This window comes from Esox lucius, chromosome 11 (assembly GCF_011004845.1).
Source record: "Esox lucius isolate fEsoLuc1 chromosome 11, fEsoLuc1.pri, whole genome shotgun sequence".
NCBI lineage: Eukaryota > Metazoa > Chordata > Actinopteri > Esociformes > Esocidae > Esox > Esox lucius.
The window spans coordinates 3,629,800-3,649,623 of record NC_047579.1 but is presented as its reverse complement, the minus strand read 5'-3'; the positions used below and the strand labels follow the sequence as shown (position 1 = coordinate 3,649,623).

At 44.7% G+C, this 19,824-nt stretch overlaps 1 protein-coding gene across 2 annotated transcripts; it reads left to right on the top strand.

Annotated features, from left to right (window-relative positions):
- Positions 1 to 3,474: 3,474 nt before the first annotated feature.
- sh2b1 (SH2B adaptor protein 1) lies at positions 3,475 to 18,760 on the top strand. Of its 2 annotated transcripts, none has more exons than XM_013135716.4 (10): positions 3,475 to 3,876; positions 5,243 to 7,429; positions 9,064 to 9,165; positions 9,449 to 9,534; positions 10,987 to 11,069; positions 12,484 to 12,630; positions 12,710 to 12,915; positions 14,232 to 14,406; positions 14,921 to 15,011; positions 18,649 to 18,760. In XM_013135716.4, exons 2-10 carry the CDS (start codon positions 5,681 to 5,683, stop codon positions 18,668 to 18,670), a joined length of 2,661 nt encoding a protein of 886 aa, XP_012991170.2. In that variant the 5' UTR covers positions 3,475 to 3,876; positions 5,243 to 5,680; the 3' UTR covers positions 18,671 to 18,760. The 2 variants fall into 2 exon arrangements, with proteins under 2 accessions (XP_012991170.2, XP_012991169.2); XM_013135715.4 differs by having other exon boundaries at positions 3,475 to 3,880.
- The last annotated feature ends 1,064 nt before the right edge of the window (positions 18,761 to 19,824 follow it).

Genomic DNA, 19,824 nt, shown 5'->3' with positions numbered 1-19,824 from the left:
TTTGGGTGAATTTGGAGAATGTGGGGGGGCTGGTTGACCTCAGATTGACCTAAAAATATTATTGTAATATCTAAAATACCGAAGCAGCACAAACAAAACTTTTTACAGCACAAACCAGCACAAACGTAGCACAAACGAATGAGACTATTTTGGGTGAATTTGGAGCATGTGGGGGGGCTGGTGACGTCATCGTCTATAATTCAATGTCGAATATTTTAAAACCCAAAGCAGCACAAACGAAACTTTTACCGGCACAAACCAGCACAAACGAAGCACAAACGATCGAGACTATTTTGGGTGAATTTGGAGAATGTGGGGGGGCTGGTTGACCTCAGATTGACCTAAAAATATTATGTTAATATCTAAAAAACGGAAGCAGCACAAACGAAACTTTTTACAGCACAAACCAGCACAATCGGAGCACAAATGAACGAGCATAGTTTGACGACGTTTTGCGTTGGTGGGGGGGCCAACTTCACGCAGGTGTTTGTTTCGTGTTCTTACTCACCCTGTTCTCCGTTCCGTCACAGGATTCCGCATCTCCGTTCACCCACCTGGATTCTGCCTCAACATCTATTACGTCCTGACCCACATTCTCCTTCCTGACTGCCTGGACTACTGGAACCACCTTCACTCCATCTCCCCTGCCTGCACTCTGTCCATACTCCCCACATACACTTGCTGTTCACTAATAAATCACCCTTTCACGGTCTCTACTTGTCCTTGTCTGCTTTTGGGTTCCGCCTAGGCCCTGACAGCATATCCTTTTGCTTGCTTTAAGTCTGGCAATTTTTGTTTCACACTACTGTCTGAAATTTAGAATGATAAAAGCTCTAACATAGTGATGCCTATCCCTTGATATTAAAATATGACTAGTTTATATACTACACCAGGGTTCTCACACTTTGGTCCTTTAGAACTAAGGTGCAGGCTTTATATCCAGTAATACCAAGGGTGTAGAATTAGGGGGGACGGGGGCCATGATCCCTCAATATTACAGGCAGGTCAATGTGACCCCCCTGGAAAGGAATGAAAATGTTGGGGTCCATTGACCCTGACCCCCCCAATATACAGTACAAACCTATGCTGTTAATTAATACACATTGTAGAAAAAATTACTAGTCTGGTCTATGATTAGCTGAGTAATGTGTTCCAACTGGGCAGGAAATAACCTGCACAGTAAATTTGAGGTCCCAGGCCTACATATTGTTGACATTGTTTCACATCTGGTAGCTGATGATCAGAAGTAGAGAAAAAGACTGAACCTGGCATGGCTTACTTCACATCTTGGCATTACTAAGGATGGAAATGCAACTATTAATACTTCAGTTAGACCAGAATTTAGTAATTTACCTTTAACATTTTCACATTGCACTTTGAGCATTCAAAATAATTTAATTAGTTCTGTTAAGAAAGGTATTATTATTTTATTGAGGCTAAACAAAAATATGCATCCATTATATTATAGCACATGATTTTAACAAGACAGACTATAAATAAGCTACAGATTTATTATGCGTTGGATTTCAAGTTTTGAAATAAGTTATGCATCTAATTTCATCCAAAAAGCATTGGCCGAATCTCAAAACGCATACTACATGCTACGTACTACAAGTACGTACTTCGCAGATTATGATAAAGTACGTACTGTTTAGTAGACAGTTAACTATAATGCCCGTATTGGGACCGTTTGGGATATACTCATAAAATTGCGTCTCAACATTAGAGGATTTTGTGAAGCATTAACATCACACCAAATTTGAATATTTAGCTAGACACCATTAAGCATTTTGTTAAACATTTCTTATGAAGTTTACTTCCACCACAAATAGCATCTATGAACTGCATGGCTTTTGACACTGACCATTTTAATAGCTTATTAGCCAGTAGGCCTATCTTACTAGGATTAGTCATAAGAATTGTGCAATTGCTAGTGAGACTGAAGACGAGATTTACACTGACTATTTCATTTCATGAAAAACTATTTCATTTCATGGCACAACGTTCGTTTTTCTTTAATTCGTGAATTACATTTATACAATAGCCTATCAATATAGGTGACAATAAGTGACTTTTTCATCTGGTTAAAAGAAAATAGAATTGTAGAAACCTCTCCTCTTTTACTCAGCACAAGGTGTTATGGTCTATATTATATTGGCTCAAATAACTGCCAAATGTCTTTTAGGTAAATAAAGTGATTTGCACACCGGTAAATCCCAATCCTCGCGACGGTTTTGCATTTCGTAATTGTTTTGCATTTCGTAATTGTATTTAAAGATCTGTGAATGCGTGATCGTCCCACCCACCATCAGTCTGTACATTTTTATATTTGAGTAATTTATCAGACACTATTTTACAGAGCAACTGTATTTAAGATTAGATGTTACCTGGAGAGTTTTAAGTAGCAAACCACTCTAAAAGCCAGCCTACTCTCCAGTTTCCCCCAATTACAGGGTGATGTGAGCAGAAATCTTGTTTTGTTAACATCTTTCAATCCCAGAATTGTTGCAATGGGCCTTGTCTGTCCTTATTAATTGCTAAGGTTGCACATGTTGATTACTTCAAAAGATAAATAATTTGTACAGATGTAAATTTTTCTAATCTGGCATAATGCAAGTATGCGATTTGAGATTCAGAAATAGTCAGAATGGAATTAATTGAATATGTTTGTAAATATATTAAATATTATGTCTAAAAAACATGGCCTACATTATTATAATTGTAATGACTAAAACGAAGCTTTAAAGCTTCCAAATACACTGCTCTATACACACTCAAACTACCTTTACAGCTAGAACGGAGTTTGTGTAGTTCGCAAGTTATTCTCAAATGGCAGTCCATCTGACAAACGTGAAGTTACTAAAATAACGAATCGTTCAAAACTTTTGGATAGCCAACAATTTAAAGTTACTGAGCTGGTAGGCGAATATCGGGTGAAATTTATGTCTCTATGAAATATCGTCTGACAAACCAAAAAGGCAATGTTGGCGTTCAATATTGCGTCAGCAAAGTTGCTTGCGTAGCGTTCGCGTACGTACACATGTACACCCAGGAAAGTAGACAAAATCGAGACCTTTAAAACCAGATCTCTCAAACTAGCTCGGCAATTCTTCGGGTAGCCAGACAGCTGTACAGGCCGTGTATAAACATACATTCCAATTTTTTCTAAAAGCAAAAACATATACAATTATATTGTCCATTAATTCTCAAATAAGTCTACTTCTACTAACAATGCATTTTAATCAAACATTAAATTATGGATTTTTTCCACCAGATCACAGCTCTTGCTGGAATTTAAGTGGGTTGCGTTTTGTCAAAAAGAAATCACAGTAGTTTCACATTTTTTACATTTTCCCTCCATAGTACCAACATCCACGCAAGTACTCTGATTGCAAACATGATGCAAACAATGAAACATGCTCCTTGCAACTGCTACCGCCCTCTTTACTTTCCCTTTCACGCTGCCCATCCTCTCTGTTCCTCTCCCAGACTGACTCCCAGTATATATCGCGAGATAGGGATAGGAGGCAGAAAAATAGTCATATTTTAGCAACAACAATTGTTACAAAATGATGATAATATCGGGTATATATAGATTATTTTTTATCAGAGTAAGTGAATGAAAATGATGGAGCGTAAAATATTGAGCCATAAATAAAAATTCTAATGCAAGGCATACGCAAGATTGCTATCAAGCTGTTTTATTAATAGCTGGCTAACAAGCTAGCTAGATGGTTAGCTAACCACATATAGCTAGCTAGGTTGCCAGCTACCTGTATTAGCCCGTTTGCTATCGTTAGTCTGGGAGCAATAACGATTAAACACCTAGCTAGTTAACTGTAAAGTGGACTTTATTTTGAAGACAAGCGTGTACAAGTGGGTAAGCACAATACCATAAACGTTACTTCATTCAACGTTAGCTAGCAACACCCATTTAGCTTGGTAGCTAGGGCTGAATAAACCCCAAACGATAACTAGTAAATGTAGCTACATTATAGATATTTGGCTAAAATCGCAGTTATTAAAAAGTGCTGTTGTTGTTACTTGACGATTTATTAGCTATATTGTTGAATATGCTACTTAACCAGATAATTCGCGTTAACAAAAGTCAGCATAATTCTGTATTCCAGCTAACCAGCTAAGATGGATGGTGTTAGCTAACGACGTTATTAGCAAGCAAATTTGTGTTCATTACGTGATGTGCAGGTTGTGCTTGCTAGCTAGCCTAGTAAGCTGTTAACTTGACCATCATGTGTCCTTTTGCCTTATCTAACTGTTAGATAATAGCATCTTACTCGCCTGTTATGTTATCCGGCATTTCTAAACAATTGCCGACAACGGGGTTTGAACTACTGCTTACTAACTATGTAGTTACCTAGCCAGTAGACCGTACAAGGCTGGCTCTCTGGAATGTTTACATTCAACGCCAACTTGCTATGTTAGCTGGTCTTCAGGTAATGTTGTTAGCTAGCTTGCAGGTTTCTTACGCAGTGATTTGTTTACAATAATCGACATTCCAAGTGCGTTAGTTAATGTTATGTCATACTATCTTTGGCGTTAATATAGTGTGTGAAAAGCCAAGCTGTTAATTATCTGAACAATGACAAATCACAGTCAAGCAACCATTTGGATATTCATCTCATCAAACTGTCTGTAGTTAAGTAATTGAACCTTTGTAAGTCAAACGGTTACATTTTAGATGTAATGCTTAAACTCTGAATTTAAATCAAATTTAAAACATCCAACTGGTGTCACCATTTCTCTATCACACAGATAGATATTTTAATTATATTTTTAAGGTTAAATCTTTAATTCAAGTATTCCAAAAATGTGATTACATGCAGTTCAAAATATGCCCGCTCATCAGAAATAAATGTAATTTGGCTTTTGTAACCGCCATTATTAATGTCATAATAGTGTACGTCTAGGTGGGTCTTCATATTCATAGATGACCAGCAGGGTTAAATAAAAATCCCAGTGGCAACCCATGGTGCAAAAAAGTGCACCAAGCTGGTGTTAACAATTGCAATTATCAGCAAATCATTATTTTATTTTATTTGATTGAGCGGCAAAATTTGTTTTCATACATTTGACAGGAGTGTATTTTTGTTTTGTTGATATGAGTATTGAGAGGTCATGACAGCCAATCGGAGAGTGGGTGCAATGGCTGCAAAAAGAATCAGCTGAACAGCTGTGTAATGTAGTGTGTCACCATTGATTGTGCTTGTGTTTTTTTTTGCAGGCTATTGTCGTTTTATCACAGATGTGTGGTGGACTGTAAGCCAGGCTGCTATTTGTCAACATCATCTTTTTACCCCTCTCCCTGTCCTATACCTTTTCCCTAAACCTTTAAACATTTTAAATGGTACGAAACCATGTAGTAACGAGACCGAGCCTTTATACTTCTACCTCTTCTCAGTCTTTGCTCATGGGTACTGCTGTCTTTTATTTCCATGTTTAAATGGGGTGAATGTACTCTGTGCCTGGTCTACTACAGTACTCAAATTCACACCCATTTGTATGTTATCTCCAATGCACATTAGTGTGTGTGCTCCCTGGCCCTTATGCCAGCTGTGCTTTCACTCCGGGTTTTGTTAGAAAACTTTAAGTGATAAACCAATCAGCTGCTAGCTAGTAGGCTAGTCAGCCAATCCTTCCCACCGACCCCGTCCCTTGCAAAATGAACGGCTCTCTATTAACCCCGCCCAGCCCACGGGCAGCCAACTCTTCCCCACTGCCCCCTTCACCCTCCCCGTCCCCTCCTTCACCCTCCCTTTTGCCCTTGTCCCTTCGGCCGCCCCCTCTACCCCCTCCCCTCGCTCAGCCTCACCCTTCCTCCCTATCGGACACTCCCACGCCCTCTCCCTCCCCCTGCCTTAGCTGGACCGAGTTCTGTGAGCTTCACGCTCGCATGGCGGCTGGGGACTTCGCCCGGCACTTCCGGGCGTTCCTCCTTGAAAACCCACACTACTCCCCTGACTCTGCCTCTGCCTTCTGCCGCCGCTTCACCGACCGCTTCGTCCGCCATTTCCAGAGCGAGCTTGAGGGGGTTGTGGTCGCACCGGGCGCACCCCCTGGGATGGAGGCAGGGAGCTGGGCTCCCCAATCAGACGCCACCTCCCTGGAAGAGGAAGCAATCTCCCCTCCTCCTGTGGCAGAGGGAGCCTCCTATCACCCTTGTGCTCCAGCCAACCAGGCGCGAGCCTTGCCCAAGCCTGCCCCCGTGCGGCTGGTATTGGAGACCCGAAGCGGGGACCGGTTTCAAGATTCTTATGCTGTCACAGCTGTCCTCCCCCCATCCTCCTCCTCCTCATGCTCCTCATCGGTGGGAGGAGGAAACAACGGCAGGCGTGATGAGAGGGGGGCCACGGTTTCCGTCAAACACTTCCCCGGACCTGGCAATGGTGAAGCGACGGCCGAGGAAGAGGAGGACAGCTGGGTGGGGATACCTGTTGTGGGTGAGGAGGCAGAGCCAGACGAGGTGGAGGCGGACATTTGCCTAGACAATTCAGCCCCCTCTCACCTGACCGGGACCCCTGCCTCCCTGTTGTCCGACACGCCCCCTCCCTGTGCCAAGGGCAACGGTGCCCCGGCGTCAGCGGGGAGCCAGTCCAAGGCCAAGCTGAAGAAGCGCTTCTCCCTGCGGAGTGTCGGACGGAGTGTGCGGGGCAGTGTCCGGGGAATCCTGCATTGGCGCAGCTCCTCCAGCGACGCCTCCCAGACTTCATCCCAGTTGCCGTCCAGCTACAGCTACACCATGGGGGTCCATGACGCCGCCGGCGGCTCCTCCTCTAAGAGGAATTTTGCCACCCAGCCCCCCACGCCCACCTCCTCCATGCCCGTGTCCCTCTCCTTGCCACTCTCCCTCCCCCACTCTTCCTCCTCCTCCCTGCCCCCGTCCTCCTCCAGCAGCGCCACCTCCCTCTCGCTGTCGGAGGCGCGTGACCGCCGGCGGAGCAATGGCGAGGGAGGTGAGAAGGAGAAGTGGAGCCAGCGGCTCGAGAAGCTGCGCCTGTCTCGCTCACCGCCCCCCATCCTCTCTTCTGCGCCCCCCTCGGCTGTGGTATCACCCGCCTCCGGATTGCCCCCCAGCAGTATGGCCCAAAGGAAGACAGGGCGGCTTGTGCGGGAGGGAGGAGTCAGCGTCAGCTCCTCCAATCCAGATGAGTTTACCGGGGGCCACAGTGGTTTCCCTGGCTTCTCCTTTGGCCTACTGCACCACGGCACCCAGGAACACAACAATGCTGGCACCGGCCTAAACAACACCAGCTCCACGGCCCTGACGGCTGTAGCGCCACCTCTTGTTCCTGGGGGCACTGTAGGCTGGAGGGGCGGCCGGTGGCACAAGTGCCGCCTAGTCTTGAGGGAGAGGGACAAGGAGGGGGAGCGGGGCGAGGAGTACTACCTGGAGTTCTACATCCCTCCTAAGGTGAGTGTCAGCAGGGAAGTTCTATTTGAATTCTAGGTGAGATAAAGCAGAGGTTCCGTACGTTTCTTTTTTCAACGGCCCACTTTATTACATTCATAATCTTAAACTTTTTCTTAAGTTGGGTTATTTTCATGATCCTAAGAACCTACTGTTGTTTTAATGCTCATTTCCTGCATGTAGTTTAATGAAACTAATGACCTATTTTAGTTAGGCTATTAGTTATATTAGATTTTCCCAAAGTTTTCTCTAGTACGTTATGGTAAGGTACATGTCTCTCTTTGATTATATTCTTTTCTTCAGCAATGCGGCGTGGCATGGAGTCGATCAGTCTGTGGCACTGCTCAGGTGTTATGAGAGCCCAGGTTGCTCTGATAGTGGCCTTCAGCTCTTCTGCATTGTTGGGTCTGGCGTATCGCATCTTCCTCTTCACAATACCCCATAGATTTTCTATAGGGTTAAAGTCAGGCGAGTTTGCTGGCCAATTAAGAACAGGGATACCATGGTCCTTGAACCAGGTACTGGTAGCTTTGGCACTGTGTGCAGGTGCCAAGTCCTGTTGGAAAATGAAATCTGCATCTCCATAAAGTTAGTCAGCAGCAGGAAGCATGAAGTGCTCTTAAACTTCCTGGTAGACAGTTGCATTGACCTTGGACCTCAGAAAACACAGTGGACCAACACCAGCAGATGACATGGCACCCCAAACCATCACTGACTGTGGACACTTTACACTGGACTTCAAGCAACGTGGATTCTGTGCCTCTCTTCCTCCAGACTCTGGGACCTTGATTTCCAAAGGAAATGCTAAATTTACTTTCATCAGAGAACATAACTTACTCAGCAACAGTCCAGTCCTTTTTGTCTTTAGCCCAGGGGAGACACTTCTGATGCTGTGTCTTGTTCAAGAGTGGCTTGACACAAGGAATGCGACAGCTGAAACCCATGTCTTGCATACGTCTATGCGTGGTGGTTCTTGAAGCACTGACTACAGCTGCAGTCCACTCTTTGTGTATCTCCCCCTCATTTCTGAATGGGTTTTGTTTCACAATCCTCTCCAGGGTGCGGTTATCCCTATTGCTTGTACACTTTTTTCTACCACATCATTTCCTTCACTTCGCCTCTCTATTAATGTGCTTGGAAACAGAGCTCTGTGAACAGCCAGCCTCTTTAGCTATGACCTTTTGTGTCTTGCCCTCCTTGTGCAAGATGTCAATGGTCGTCTTTTGGACAGCTGTCAAGTCAGCAGTCTTCCCCATGATTGTGTTGCCTACAGAACTAGACCGAGAGACCATTTAAAGGCGTTTGCACGTGTTTTTCGTTAGTTGTCAGTTATAATCATCAAAATTAAAATAAATAAACACTTGAAATATATCAGTCTGAGCGGAATTAATGTATACATTTTAGTATAAAAGTTTAATATTTTAGTATAAAAGTATCACTTTTTGAATGGAATTACTGAAATAAATCAACTTTTTAATGAAATTCTAATTCTATGACCAGCACCTGTATGTTACGAATCCTTACTTTGCATCATACACTTTTTTTCCACAGAAAATTGCAGGATTCGTCTTTAAGCATGTTAAGACTGTTGTAATTCTATGGTGTTTCTCTTCCTGCCTGTCTTTGTGTCCCCTCAGTCCTCCAAACCCAGGCTGACTGTCCCTTGTAGTTCTGTAGTGGATGTGAGGAGCACCACAGCTCTGGAGGTGCCAGACAAGGAGAACACCTTCCTCCTGCAGGTAACAGTTAAATACTTTCATTCCCACACGTTTTTTCTTTTCTCGTTCCTCTCACTTCTTTCTTGTCTTCTCTCAGTTAATTTTTGTTCTGATAGTCGACTCTGGGTTTGTCTTTCATTGACTGACTTGCATTTAAATTTTGTATCGCTCTCTCTTGCCTCTTTCTCTCTCAAACCCTGTATCCTTATTGGTTTCTCTCTCACTAACCTCCTCACTCTCTCAAACCCTCTATGTTTCTAACCATCTCTGTAACTGTCTTCACCTCCCTTTCTCTATCTGTCAGTTGGAGGGACAGTATGTGATTGAGACACGAGACGCTGTGCAGATGAGGGCCTGGTTGAGTGACATCAGAAACGGAATATGCATCAGGTAAGCTGGAACAGAGCAGTACAGAGGCAGTGTGGCGGTCCAAATTAAAAGGGAGCAAAATGGGAGATGTTGAACTGATTGTCAATGCTTGTGTAAACTGCCAAGTGTGTTCTTTGAAATATGATACAACATATAATTACTTAATAATTATTTCAATATCCATTTCAGTTTTATTTTTATGAGCTATGTTCTATTTGCACTTCTGGTTAGATGCTAACTGCATTTCTTTACCTGCACTGTTCAATGACAATAAAGTTCAATCTAATAATTTTTTTTTGCTATTTTAAAAAGCATCTTCTCAAACACAAGAATTGTTTAGGCATGAGTTTATGGATAATAACGTAGTATTTTCATTAGGGAGTTTAAGTCAGGGTAAAATAGAAATGGTATCCAACATGCCCTTGGGCAAGGGACTGATTGCTCTGGAAACGAGTGTCTGCTACCAATGCTTTGTATAATACTCTTAGTCATTTTAGGGGCATTTGGCCTTCGGTATCACATAAATGTTTAGGGCACAAATATGGAGCCAAATTTAGCTCAAATCTATTGACTATAAGAAAAGAAAAATGTATCTGAAATATTTCATAGTATGGAAAAACTACATTCAATCGTAATCATCAATTCTTCATAAATTGTAAAACACTCTTGAAATAGCGAAACTTTTGAGGCGTGACCACCGGACACTCAAACGTTTTGTTGCGAATAGTCTACTGGGATGCAAAAAAAGACGCAAAATAACTGCTAAAGACTTCAAAAGAATTAAAGGTGAAGCTACCAGGAACCCATTATCCTCCAGTGCCACCATATTCCAGAACTGCAACCTACCTGGAGTGTCCAGAAGTACAAGGTGTCAAGTGCTCAGAGACATGGCCATGGTCAAGAAGGCTGAAAGAAGACCACAGGGCACCACTTTGAATCAGACGCAAGTCAGATGGAGGAGGGGTACTGGTATGGGCGGCTGCTACCATTAAGGATGATGTAGTTGGACCATTTGGGGTTGAAAAGGTCCAAAAAAGGTCCAACTCAACTCCCAAACCTAGATACTTCCCCTGAATATATGTTAAACATTCAGTTTTGAGGTTCAATAATATATTGGATTGACATAAAGCATTGTTTGTTCAAAAATAAAATAAATCTGGAGGAATACGATTTGCCTAATAATTGTGCACACAGTTCTTGTGGTTGTTCTCGGTTGCGAACTACAAACAAACTTACAAACAAACCGACTGTTGACCGCATGATTTTGACAGTAGCAGGGGCACAAAGCAAAATTCATGGTGGCCGTAGGGCGATTTTCGGGGCATCACGGCCAGAGCGAAGGGCAACGACAGCCAGGGCCTTTGTGAAATTCCTATGCTGGTGTGTACCTTTGTGTTCACTGTCAACTATGACTTGGGCCTCCAGAAGCAGAAAGTGTCCACTTTAACGAGCATGTATGTCTTGGCTCAACAGTGAACAGGAGGACACGGAAGGTGCGTGTGAAGGACCCATGAACATCAGCGGAACGCCTGAATTCAGTGACCGCCTTTCTCAAGGTGAGTGAGTTGTTTGGAACTCCATCCTGTAGGCCCTTCCCCTGGCTCCACGAGAACGTGGTCTTTGAGGCGTTCTAATCCCAAAATGTCTTTGCAAAAGGCCAACGTTAAAGTCTTGCGCACCAAAAAACCCTGAAATATAAGTCATTAAAATACCCTTGCTGTTGCCGGTAGGTGGATTGGTTTCAGTGACCTTACGTGTCTGTTGAGAAAGGGTTCCCGCTTTGAACCAGTCAATTTGTCTGAGTGGTCCAACTCTGGATAGCTCAAATCACTGCACCTGCAGCTCCCATTAGCCATTCATCACAAAACCTTGGTGTGCCTTACTGCTAATATAACCTGTTATTGATGCAATTAGAAGAGTGAAACTAGATCGTTTGATCCCTTGAAAGCCTTGGTGTAACAAAACAGTTGGTTCTATTGTTCTTTATTGTGGTGGATATTAGGGGTGCGACGGTACGCCTAACCCACGGTACGGTGCGTATTGAGGTTAGAGGGTCACGGTACGGTACGTATTGAGGTTAGAGGGTCACGGTACGGTACGTATTGAGGTTAGAGGGTCACGGTACGGTACGTATTGAGGTTAGAGGGTCACGGTACGGTACGTATTGAGGTTAGAGGGTCACGGTACGGTACGTATTGAGGTTAGAGGGTCACGGTACGGTACGTATTGAGGTTAGAGGGTCACGGTATGGTACGTATTGAGGTTAGAGGGTCACGGTACGGTACGTATTGAGGTTAGAGGGTCACGGTACGGTACGTATTGAGGTTAGAGGGTCACGGTACGGTACGTATTGAGGTTAGAGGGTCACGGTACGGTACGTATTGAGGTTAGAGGGTCACGGTACAGTACGTTTTCGGTACTGAGGAGAAAAAAAAAATCTAACTTATTAAAGATCAGTTTTTAGTTTAATTGGCAAGATCAGCATGTTCGAAATGTTAGTAGTGGTGACATAGAGTTAAAGTTTTATCAATAATCCTCTGTCCATCCTTTTTGTAGTCCACTGGGAAGCCAAAATGCTGCCGAACTGGAGATTTAAATGAAGCTGGAGGACTTTGCAATATTGATTCATCACCACCACTTGCCATTGTAGATCCAGCTGTGTTCTGCGTTAGTCATTCAACATACAGTAGCTATTTATTTTGTATAAACATTTTCATATATTCGGGTTCTGTGAACTGTGAATAGCACCCCATACCATTGCCGCCCTACTGGATATCAAGTATATAATAGCAAGAAGGCATCCCAGGGCTTTATGGTATATGGCCCCTGCTAAGGTCTGTATCCAGGCACACAGGTTTGGTCATGCATTTACGGACTATATCTTTATTACATTTTGCCATATTATAATGAATTTTACAGATTTGAGTCTAAGTAATGCCAGCGTGTGTATCCTTTCCTTTCTCTTTGCAGTGTGTTACGGGGGCGTGGGCGGCTCGTCACCGCTTATGGACCCTCTTCCCCCAGAGTTACCGCCCCGAGCCCCTCTGGATGAACTAGACGGGCGTGGGGGTGGTGCAGGCCTGGGTACACCATTCGCCGAGACACCGGATGCCACAGGTAAATTCTGCAGCCACAAACCCAAATGTGCAGGCGAGGCTGGCACAGCATTTTCATCTGTTTCACCTGTTCCTCCCAGGCTCGTTCCTGTTCTCGGACACAGTGGTGACAGTGGAGCACCCCCTGAGCGAGTGCCAGTGGTTCCACGGGACGCTGTCGCGCCTCAAGGCGGCCCAACTGGTGCTGGCAGGGGGCCCAGCCAGCCACGGCGTATTCCTGGTGCGCCAGAGTGAGACGCGGCGTGGAGAATACGTCCTCACCTTCAATTTCCAGGGCAAGGCTAAGGTACGACGGCTGGGGGTTGAGTGTGTACAAAACAGCACGAGAGGGGTTGAGATTTATGTTTGCTCATCTGTTTCTCGTGACAGAAATATCTCTAAACTGTTTAAATAAGGGAAGGTGACTAGTGGGGCCATTCTTCTGTCCTCATATTGAGAAGGGTGTTTTTGCCGGACCGCGTAAACAGAGCCAGCCAAGAAGAGTGAATGTCTCTTACTGACTGAGTGTGTGACTGAGTGACTGACTACCCCTTGTTAAATAGCGTAGTGGTTAGAGACACAGTCAAAGCAAATTGTGCATTAGGATTTGTTCTGTGTAGAATACATTTCACCGGCTATAATCGTCAGTATATATATTTACAGTAAGCTTAAAATAAAACTGTTCACCGTTATGTTGCGACTTTCTGGTGGATTTTCGAAGTATGCATTCGTGCATGATTTTTGCGGTACTATAGGCTACATCAAAACCCCTTGGGCAGTAAAATAGTAGGGGTTTCTCTCATTGTTTCACTTGATGAAAAAGTCAGTTAGTAAGTTAGATACTAGTAAAACTTACTGGCTAATGAGCTGTTTAAACGGCCTGTGGCAAAAGCCATACATTTCATAGATGCTATAAGAAATGAAATATTCAAACATGGTGCTGCCCAGACATAGCATCGTGGTGTAGCGGTTGAAGACGCAGCCACTCACGTGGGTGACCCGGGTTTGAATCCAGTGAGGGTGGTAATCACGTTTATCACATATAATGGCGGGCCGGCTGAACTAGACTTGCCTGGATCCTTTTCTGGTTTGGCTTATGCTTTAGGTTTTGCAATTGAGGTTTGCATAGAATTAGTTAGGCCTTACCGTTCAGGATTAGGTATTAGGGCTGGGTTAAATTTAGGCATACATTTTAGGTTATTGAGGCTAGGTAAGATATTGTTTTTGAGAGCATTGAACTTAATTGTCCCCATTTCTATGTAAATGTACTCTCTCTTTTCCACTCTGTCTTGATACCGTTCTCTTTTTCACTTTCCTGTCATCCATCATCTTTCTCTCTCCCTCATCCATCCTTTCTCTCTCATCTATCCTCTCTCGCGATCATCCATCCTTTCTCTCATTTATCCTCTCTCGCTATCATCCATCCTTTCTCTCTCATCTATCCTCTCTTGCTATTATCCATCCTCTCTTGCTATCATCCATCCTCATCCACCCTCCTCTCGTCCACCACCCTCTCCCTCTCATCCATTCGCTCTCTTATCTATCCTCTTTCTCACATCCATCCTCTTTCTCTCCCTCATCCATCCTCTTTCTTTGTCATCTTTCTCCCTGTCTCTCCTGCAGCACCTGCGTCTGTCCCTGAATGACGAAGGCCAGTGCCGGGTGCAACACCTGTGGTTCCAGTCCATATTCGACATGCTGGAGCATTTCCGTGTGCATCCTATCCCACTGGAGTCCGGCGGTGCTTCCGATGTGACTCTCATCAGCTTTGTGGGCGCCACCGCCGTCCGGCAGCCAGGTAACGGGTCATGGGTGAAAGGTGCGGAGTGGGAATAGGATATTCTGCTAAAGTGAAACTACGCTGTGGCTTTATGGATGTAACATTATGCAAGGACATCCATGAGTCAATACTGTGTGTTTGTTTGTCATCCTTTTGTAAGTAATAAGTAATGCCATTGTGTGTGTTAAAACATGTCTACTGCATGACATCATAACACTCGGGAGCATTGGTTCCTCATCCTGTGTGCACTACAGCATGCATACACACAAACACATACATATGTCTTAGATTTGATGTCACATCCGCCAATTCATGCTTGCCCATACACCTGTTACCCTTCTCCTGCTGCTTTAACCACACGCGCGTGCGTGCACACACACACACACACACAGACACACACACACATATTTAAACGTCTCAAATCAAGGAATTTGCCGTCCCCTCCTGTACCCACATACCCCTCCCCTTCGCCCATCTTCCAGAGCTCTGATTGGCTGTCTCTGTTGTGTTTTCGTTGGGTCATTCTTCGCAGGCCGGGACAGGGCAGGCAGCCGGCCCACAGTCTGTGATGTCATCAGCACGCGCCACCCTGACTCTCCATCAACCCCCATCTCTGACTGTGTGTAAGTGAGACCAGACTCCACAGAGAGAGAGACCGCGTGAGAGAGAGACCGCGTGAGAGAGAGACCGCGTGAGAGAGAGACCGCGTGAGAGAGAGACCGCGTGAGAAGGGAGAGCGAGTTTGCGAGGGAAGGGGAGAGCGCAAGAGCGAGACTGTGTGAGAGTGAGACGAGCTGCAGCCGAGCCACTCGTGCAGGGGCAGTGTGGAGCCAGAGGGCGGGACTTATAACTACAGTTTACTCACACACCGTCTCCAAGTGGTTTTGTTGATCGCAAGGTTATGCGTTCTTATCTTATGAATCTAGAATCTTCCTCTTTGTAATTTCAATGTGTTTTCTTTGGATTAAATTATGATGTCATTACACAATCTCAATTTGCGTACCTCTTATGACCGTAATTATTACTTTGGTTGATCCATAAAATTTGACTCTGTTATGATTTCGGTATGTTAATTAACAGTTATGTTAATCAAATTAACTATAAACCAAAAGTATATTAATGTAAATCGTGTGTGTGTATGTGTGTATGAGTGTGTGTGTGTGTGTGTATATATTTATTATTATTATTATTATTGTCTCTTGCGTTTACATTCCATATCAGCATACCAGCTAAAGCAACCTTTTTACGTATTGATTACTAAACACATCGTGGTGCACACTCTGTCAGGGCATGGGGGTGGTGTCAAGCCTGTGCCTTGTCCAGAGGCCTGACACTGACCCATGACCTGTCCAGAGGCCTGACACTGACCCATGACCTGTTTTATTAGGGACAGGAAATCAGATTTTTATTAATTAATCAAAGTAATAGTTATAATCCTTACATATATGCAATACCAGACGTAAAAATGCATTGGTATTAAACTTGTCTACTGGTTTACAAACGCAAATATAATGTGTGTATATTCTTCCTCATCATATATTGTGATCATATGATGACATACTCCAATTAACACATTGAAATCACTACGGCGAGGAAGAGAGAAATCGCAATTGTGTAATGACATTGACTTATTTAATCTCTTTCATTACAAAGGGGAAGAGTCTAGATTCATAATATAACATTTAATCAGCCATGAAACACGTAAAAAAACTAAAACAGAGCAAGGATGTATTGCTATTAAGCAAATCCATATTGTAGTTATTTAATATGAACCAAATGAATATATGTTGGAGATTACTCAACTGTAATAACTAACTAGTATTAGATGCTTGTTAACTCAGAACCTTGCAACCAGTTAAACCACTTGGAGACGCCATGTGAGTCAACTGTAGTTAAGTCCCACCCACAAGCTCCACACCAGCTCTGCTTGAAAGTGAGACGAGCTGCAGTCAGATACTTCTGGAAGAGTGAGTGACGGACTGAGTGTGAATGAGTGACGGACGGACTGAGTGGGAGTGAGTGACGGACGGACGGACTGAGTGTGGGTGAGTGACGGACGGACGGACTGAGTGTGGGTGAGTGACGGACGGACGGACTGAGTGTGGGTGAGTGACGGACGGACGGACTGAGTGTGGGTGAGTGACGGACGGACGGACGGACTGAGTGTGGGTGAGGGACGGACGGACGGACTGACTGTGGGTGAGGGACGGACGGACGGACTGAGTGTGGGTGAGGGACGGACGGACGGACGGACTGAGTGTGGGTGAGGGACGGACGGACGGAGTGTGAGTGACGGACGGACTGAGAGAGGCTGCGAGAGACTGAGCAAGCGAGAGGGATGGAGAGAGAGACAAAGATGGACGGACGGATTGACAGAGACCGAGACGGACAGAGAGAGACCGAGAGAGTGAGTGAGTGAGAGAGTGAGTCTCTGAGCCTTCACAAGATTTGAAAAACCTGAGCTATAAACAGGCTGGGAAACATTACAACTGTGGGTCGGGGGAGTGAATACAGAGGGACAATTTGGGAATGGAGTGTAGTATTTATGCATGACTGTAAGTCTGTAAAAGTTGGCCAATCCTTGAATGTCCCAACAAAGAGTTTCTGTGCTGACACTGCATACAGAGTCAGTTTGGATCTGGCAGTGAGAGTTGCAAGCAAAGACAGAAGTTTTATGAGCTTCAGCACTCCGTCGTTACCGTTCTGTGAGCTTGTGTGGCCTACCACTACACTAGTGTGTTTTCTCGTTGAGTACGGGCTATTCTACTGCCTGTGTTTGCCTATGGAGGTTGCAGTGTGCTCGATTTTTATTCACATGTCAGCATTGGATTATGGCTGAACTAAAGGGTGTCCAGATACTTTTGAGCTTTTAGAGTATTACATCTACAAGAACTACCCCAAGAGGTAGATGAGGAATTGGTAGGAATGGGAGAGGTGTGACCTTCTACACCATAGAGTTTATTTTCTTAAAATCCTTATGAACTATTCCAAATGAAACACTAAAAACATGACAGAAAGTAGAGAACAGTTCTAGAGTAAATATTCTAAAACGTTCTTAACCAAAATCACCAACCGATTGAGGGCTGGATTCAAACTATCATCGAAAACCAAAGTAAACATTGGGCATTGTCCTGTACCAGGAGGAACCCAAGGCTCACTGCACCAGCGTAAGGTCTGAGGATTTCATCCTGGTAAGTAACAGCAGTCAGGGTACCATTGGTTAGCACGTGGAGGTCTGTTTGAACCTATAAAGATATGCCTCCCCAGACCATCACTGACCCACCGCCAAACCGGTCATGCTGGATGATGTTGCAAGCAGCTTAATATTCACCATTGCGTCCCCAGACTCTTTCATGTCTGTCACATGTGCTCAGTGTGAACCTGCTCTCATCTGTGAAGAGAACAGGAGGCGCCAATGGCGGACCTGCCAATTCCGATCTTCTCTGGTGAATGCCAATCGAGCTGCATGGTGCTGGTCTGTGAGCACAGGTCCCATGAGGATATCCTTAATGCCACCCTCATGGAGCTGTTTCTGAAAGGTTTGATCAAAAACATGTACACCAGTAGCCCGCTTTCCTAGTGTAACGGCCTGTCTCCTGGTATCTTCTCCATGCTCTTGTGACTGTACTGGGAGCCACAGCAAACCTTCTTGCGACGGAACGTATGGATGTGCTATCCTAGAGGAGCTGGACTGCCTGTGCAACCTGAATGGGCTGCAGGTACCGCCTCATGCTACCAGTAGTGACAAGGACACTAGCAAAACTAGACAAGAATCAGTCAGGAAGGATAAGGAGAGAACAAATGTCTGTGGCCACCACCTGCAAAACCATTCCCTTGTTGGGGGTTGTCTTGCTGTTGCCTCTCCAGTGCACCTGTTTGCATTGATTTCTGTCTTTTAATCTATATGTATTTACGAGATAGGGGAATTGGGTGTGGGTGTGTGGGTGTGTGGGTGTGTGGGTGTGTGGGTGTGTGGGTGTGTGGGTGTGTGGGTGTGTGGGTGTGTGTGTGTGTGTGTGTGTGTGTGTGTGTGGGTGTGTGGGTGTGTGTGTGTGTGTGTGTGTGTGTGTGTGTGTGTGTGTGTGTGTGTGTGTGTGTTTCTCTCGACTGATTCCATGACTCACATGGACCTGTCACACGGACGGCGCTGCCATGACACTCACTCCCTCCTCCTCACCACTCACTCTGGAAACTTTCTTCCCCCGTCCTCCTCCTTTTATTCATACCCTCTCTCTCTCGGCTGTTCTTTCCTTCCGACAGACTTGACCAGCAGACCCCGTAGCCCCCCCTTGCCGCCCCCTCCACCGCTGCCCCCCGGACGGCCGCCGCCTCCAAGCCCACCCCTAGAACGAGGAAACGAGACAGAGCTAGCAGGAGGAGGTGGAGCTGCTGCAGCAACTGGAGGAGGTGGTGGAGGTGCAGAGGACTGGGAGGAGAGGGAAGCTCCCCTCCGCCAACTGGAAGGTCCAGAGGGCGAAGAGAGGGAAGGAGGAAGGGCAAGAGCTATTGACAACCAGTACTCGTTCTTCTGAGTTAAGGAGGGGGGTTATGCTAAAGCCAGAGATCGAGGGGGTCATAGCCATTCATAACCAGTATTTGTATTTTATTACGAGGCCGAGAGCGGAACGGGGTCCGAAGGACGTACTAACACTATTAAAACAAGCATTCTGGGAGATTCCGTGCAACGGGGGAGAGAGAGCAAGGAGAAAATGAGTAAGAGAGATAGAAGGGACGGCAGCAACTTAAAACACTAACAAGGTAAACTAACGCTTAGTGAGATAAGCTTTTGCGGCAGTACACCTCTTGGTATGCTTTTGGTAGACTTTCAAATTCATTTCTGGACTGAAGGCAAAGAGAGACATGCTCTCTGAAGCCAGCGGTACCATACCTCAATACCCTGCACAGACCTTCTACTGGCCAACACTACATTTCACAGTTACAGAGAGAGACAGAGAGAGAGCAACCATAAACGTAAACGGTGGCTATGAGACTAGGCAGGCCGGAAAACAAATACCTCAATCACTCTTTCAACCTCACTGTCTCTCTGTTTCTTCTCTCACTCTCTCTCCCCACTCATTTTCTGGTTTTCTCTATTGGTAGAGAAGACACCAGAGGGAGAGGGAGCTATTATATCTTTCTTTCAGAGAAAAAGAAAAGTAGTTTATTATTGATAATGATGATACGAATAGCAGTTATTATAATGGAAACAATGATGGTCTGAATAATAGTATTAATTTTATTTTTGTTTTTAAATGCCTTTTCTGTTCTTTACTCCATGTAACGCGTAACACTTGTTCCTACCTTTGCATCCTGTTATTTTAGTAGTACATTTGTTTGTGCCTTTTTATTTTATATTTCTACAACTCAAACTCAGTTTTTCCCTCACGCTAACACTGTTCTATTCTCTTGGTCCGTATCCTATTGTCATTTCAAAGT

Excerpts from the sequence above, each read along its gene's own strand:
- sh2b1 (XM_013135716.4), top strand. The coding sequence starts at position 5,681 with ATGAACGGCTCTCTATTAACCCCGCCCAGCCCACGGGCAGCCAACTCT. Across the intron at positions 9,535-10,986 it reads AGAAACGGAATATGCATCAG|TGAACAGGAGGACACGGAAG; the intron begins GTAAGCTGGAAC and ends TTGGCTCAACAG. Across the intron at positions 14,407-14,920 it reads CACCGCCGTCCGGCAGCCAG|GCCGGGACAGGGCAGGCAGC; the intron begins GTAACGGGTCAT and ends CATTCTTCGCAG.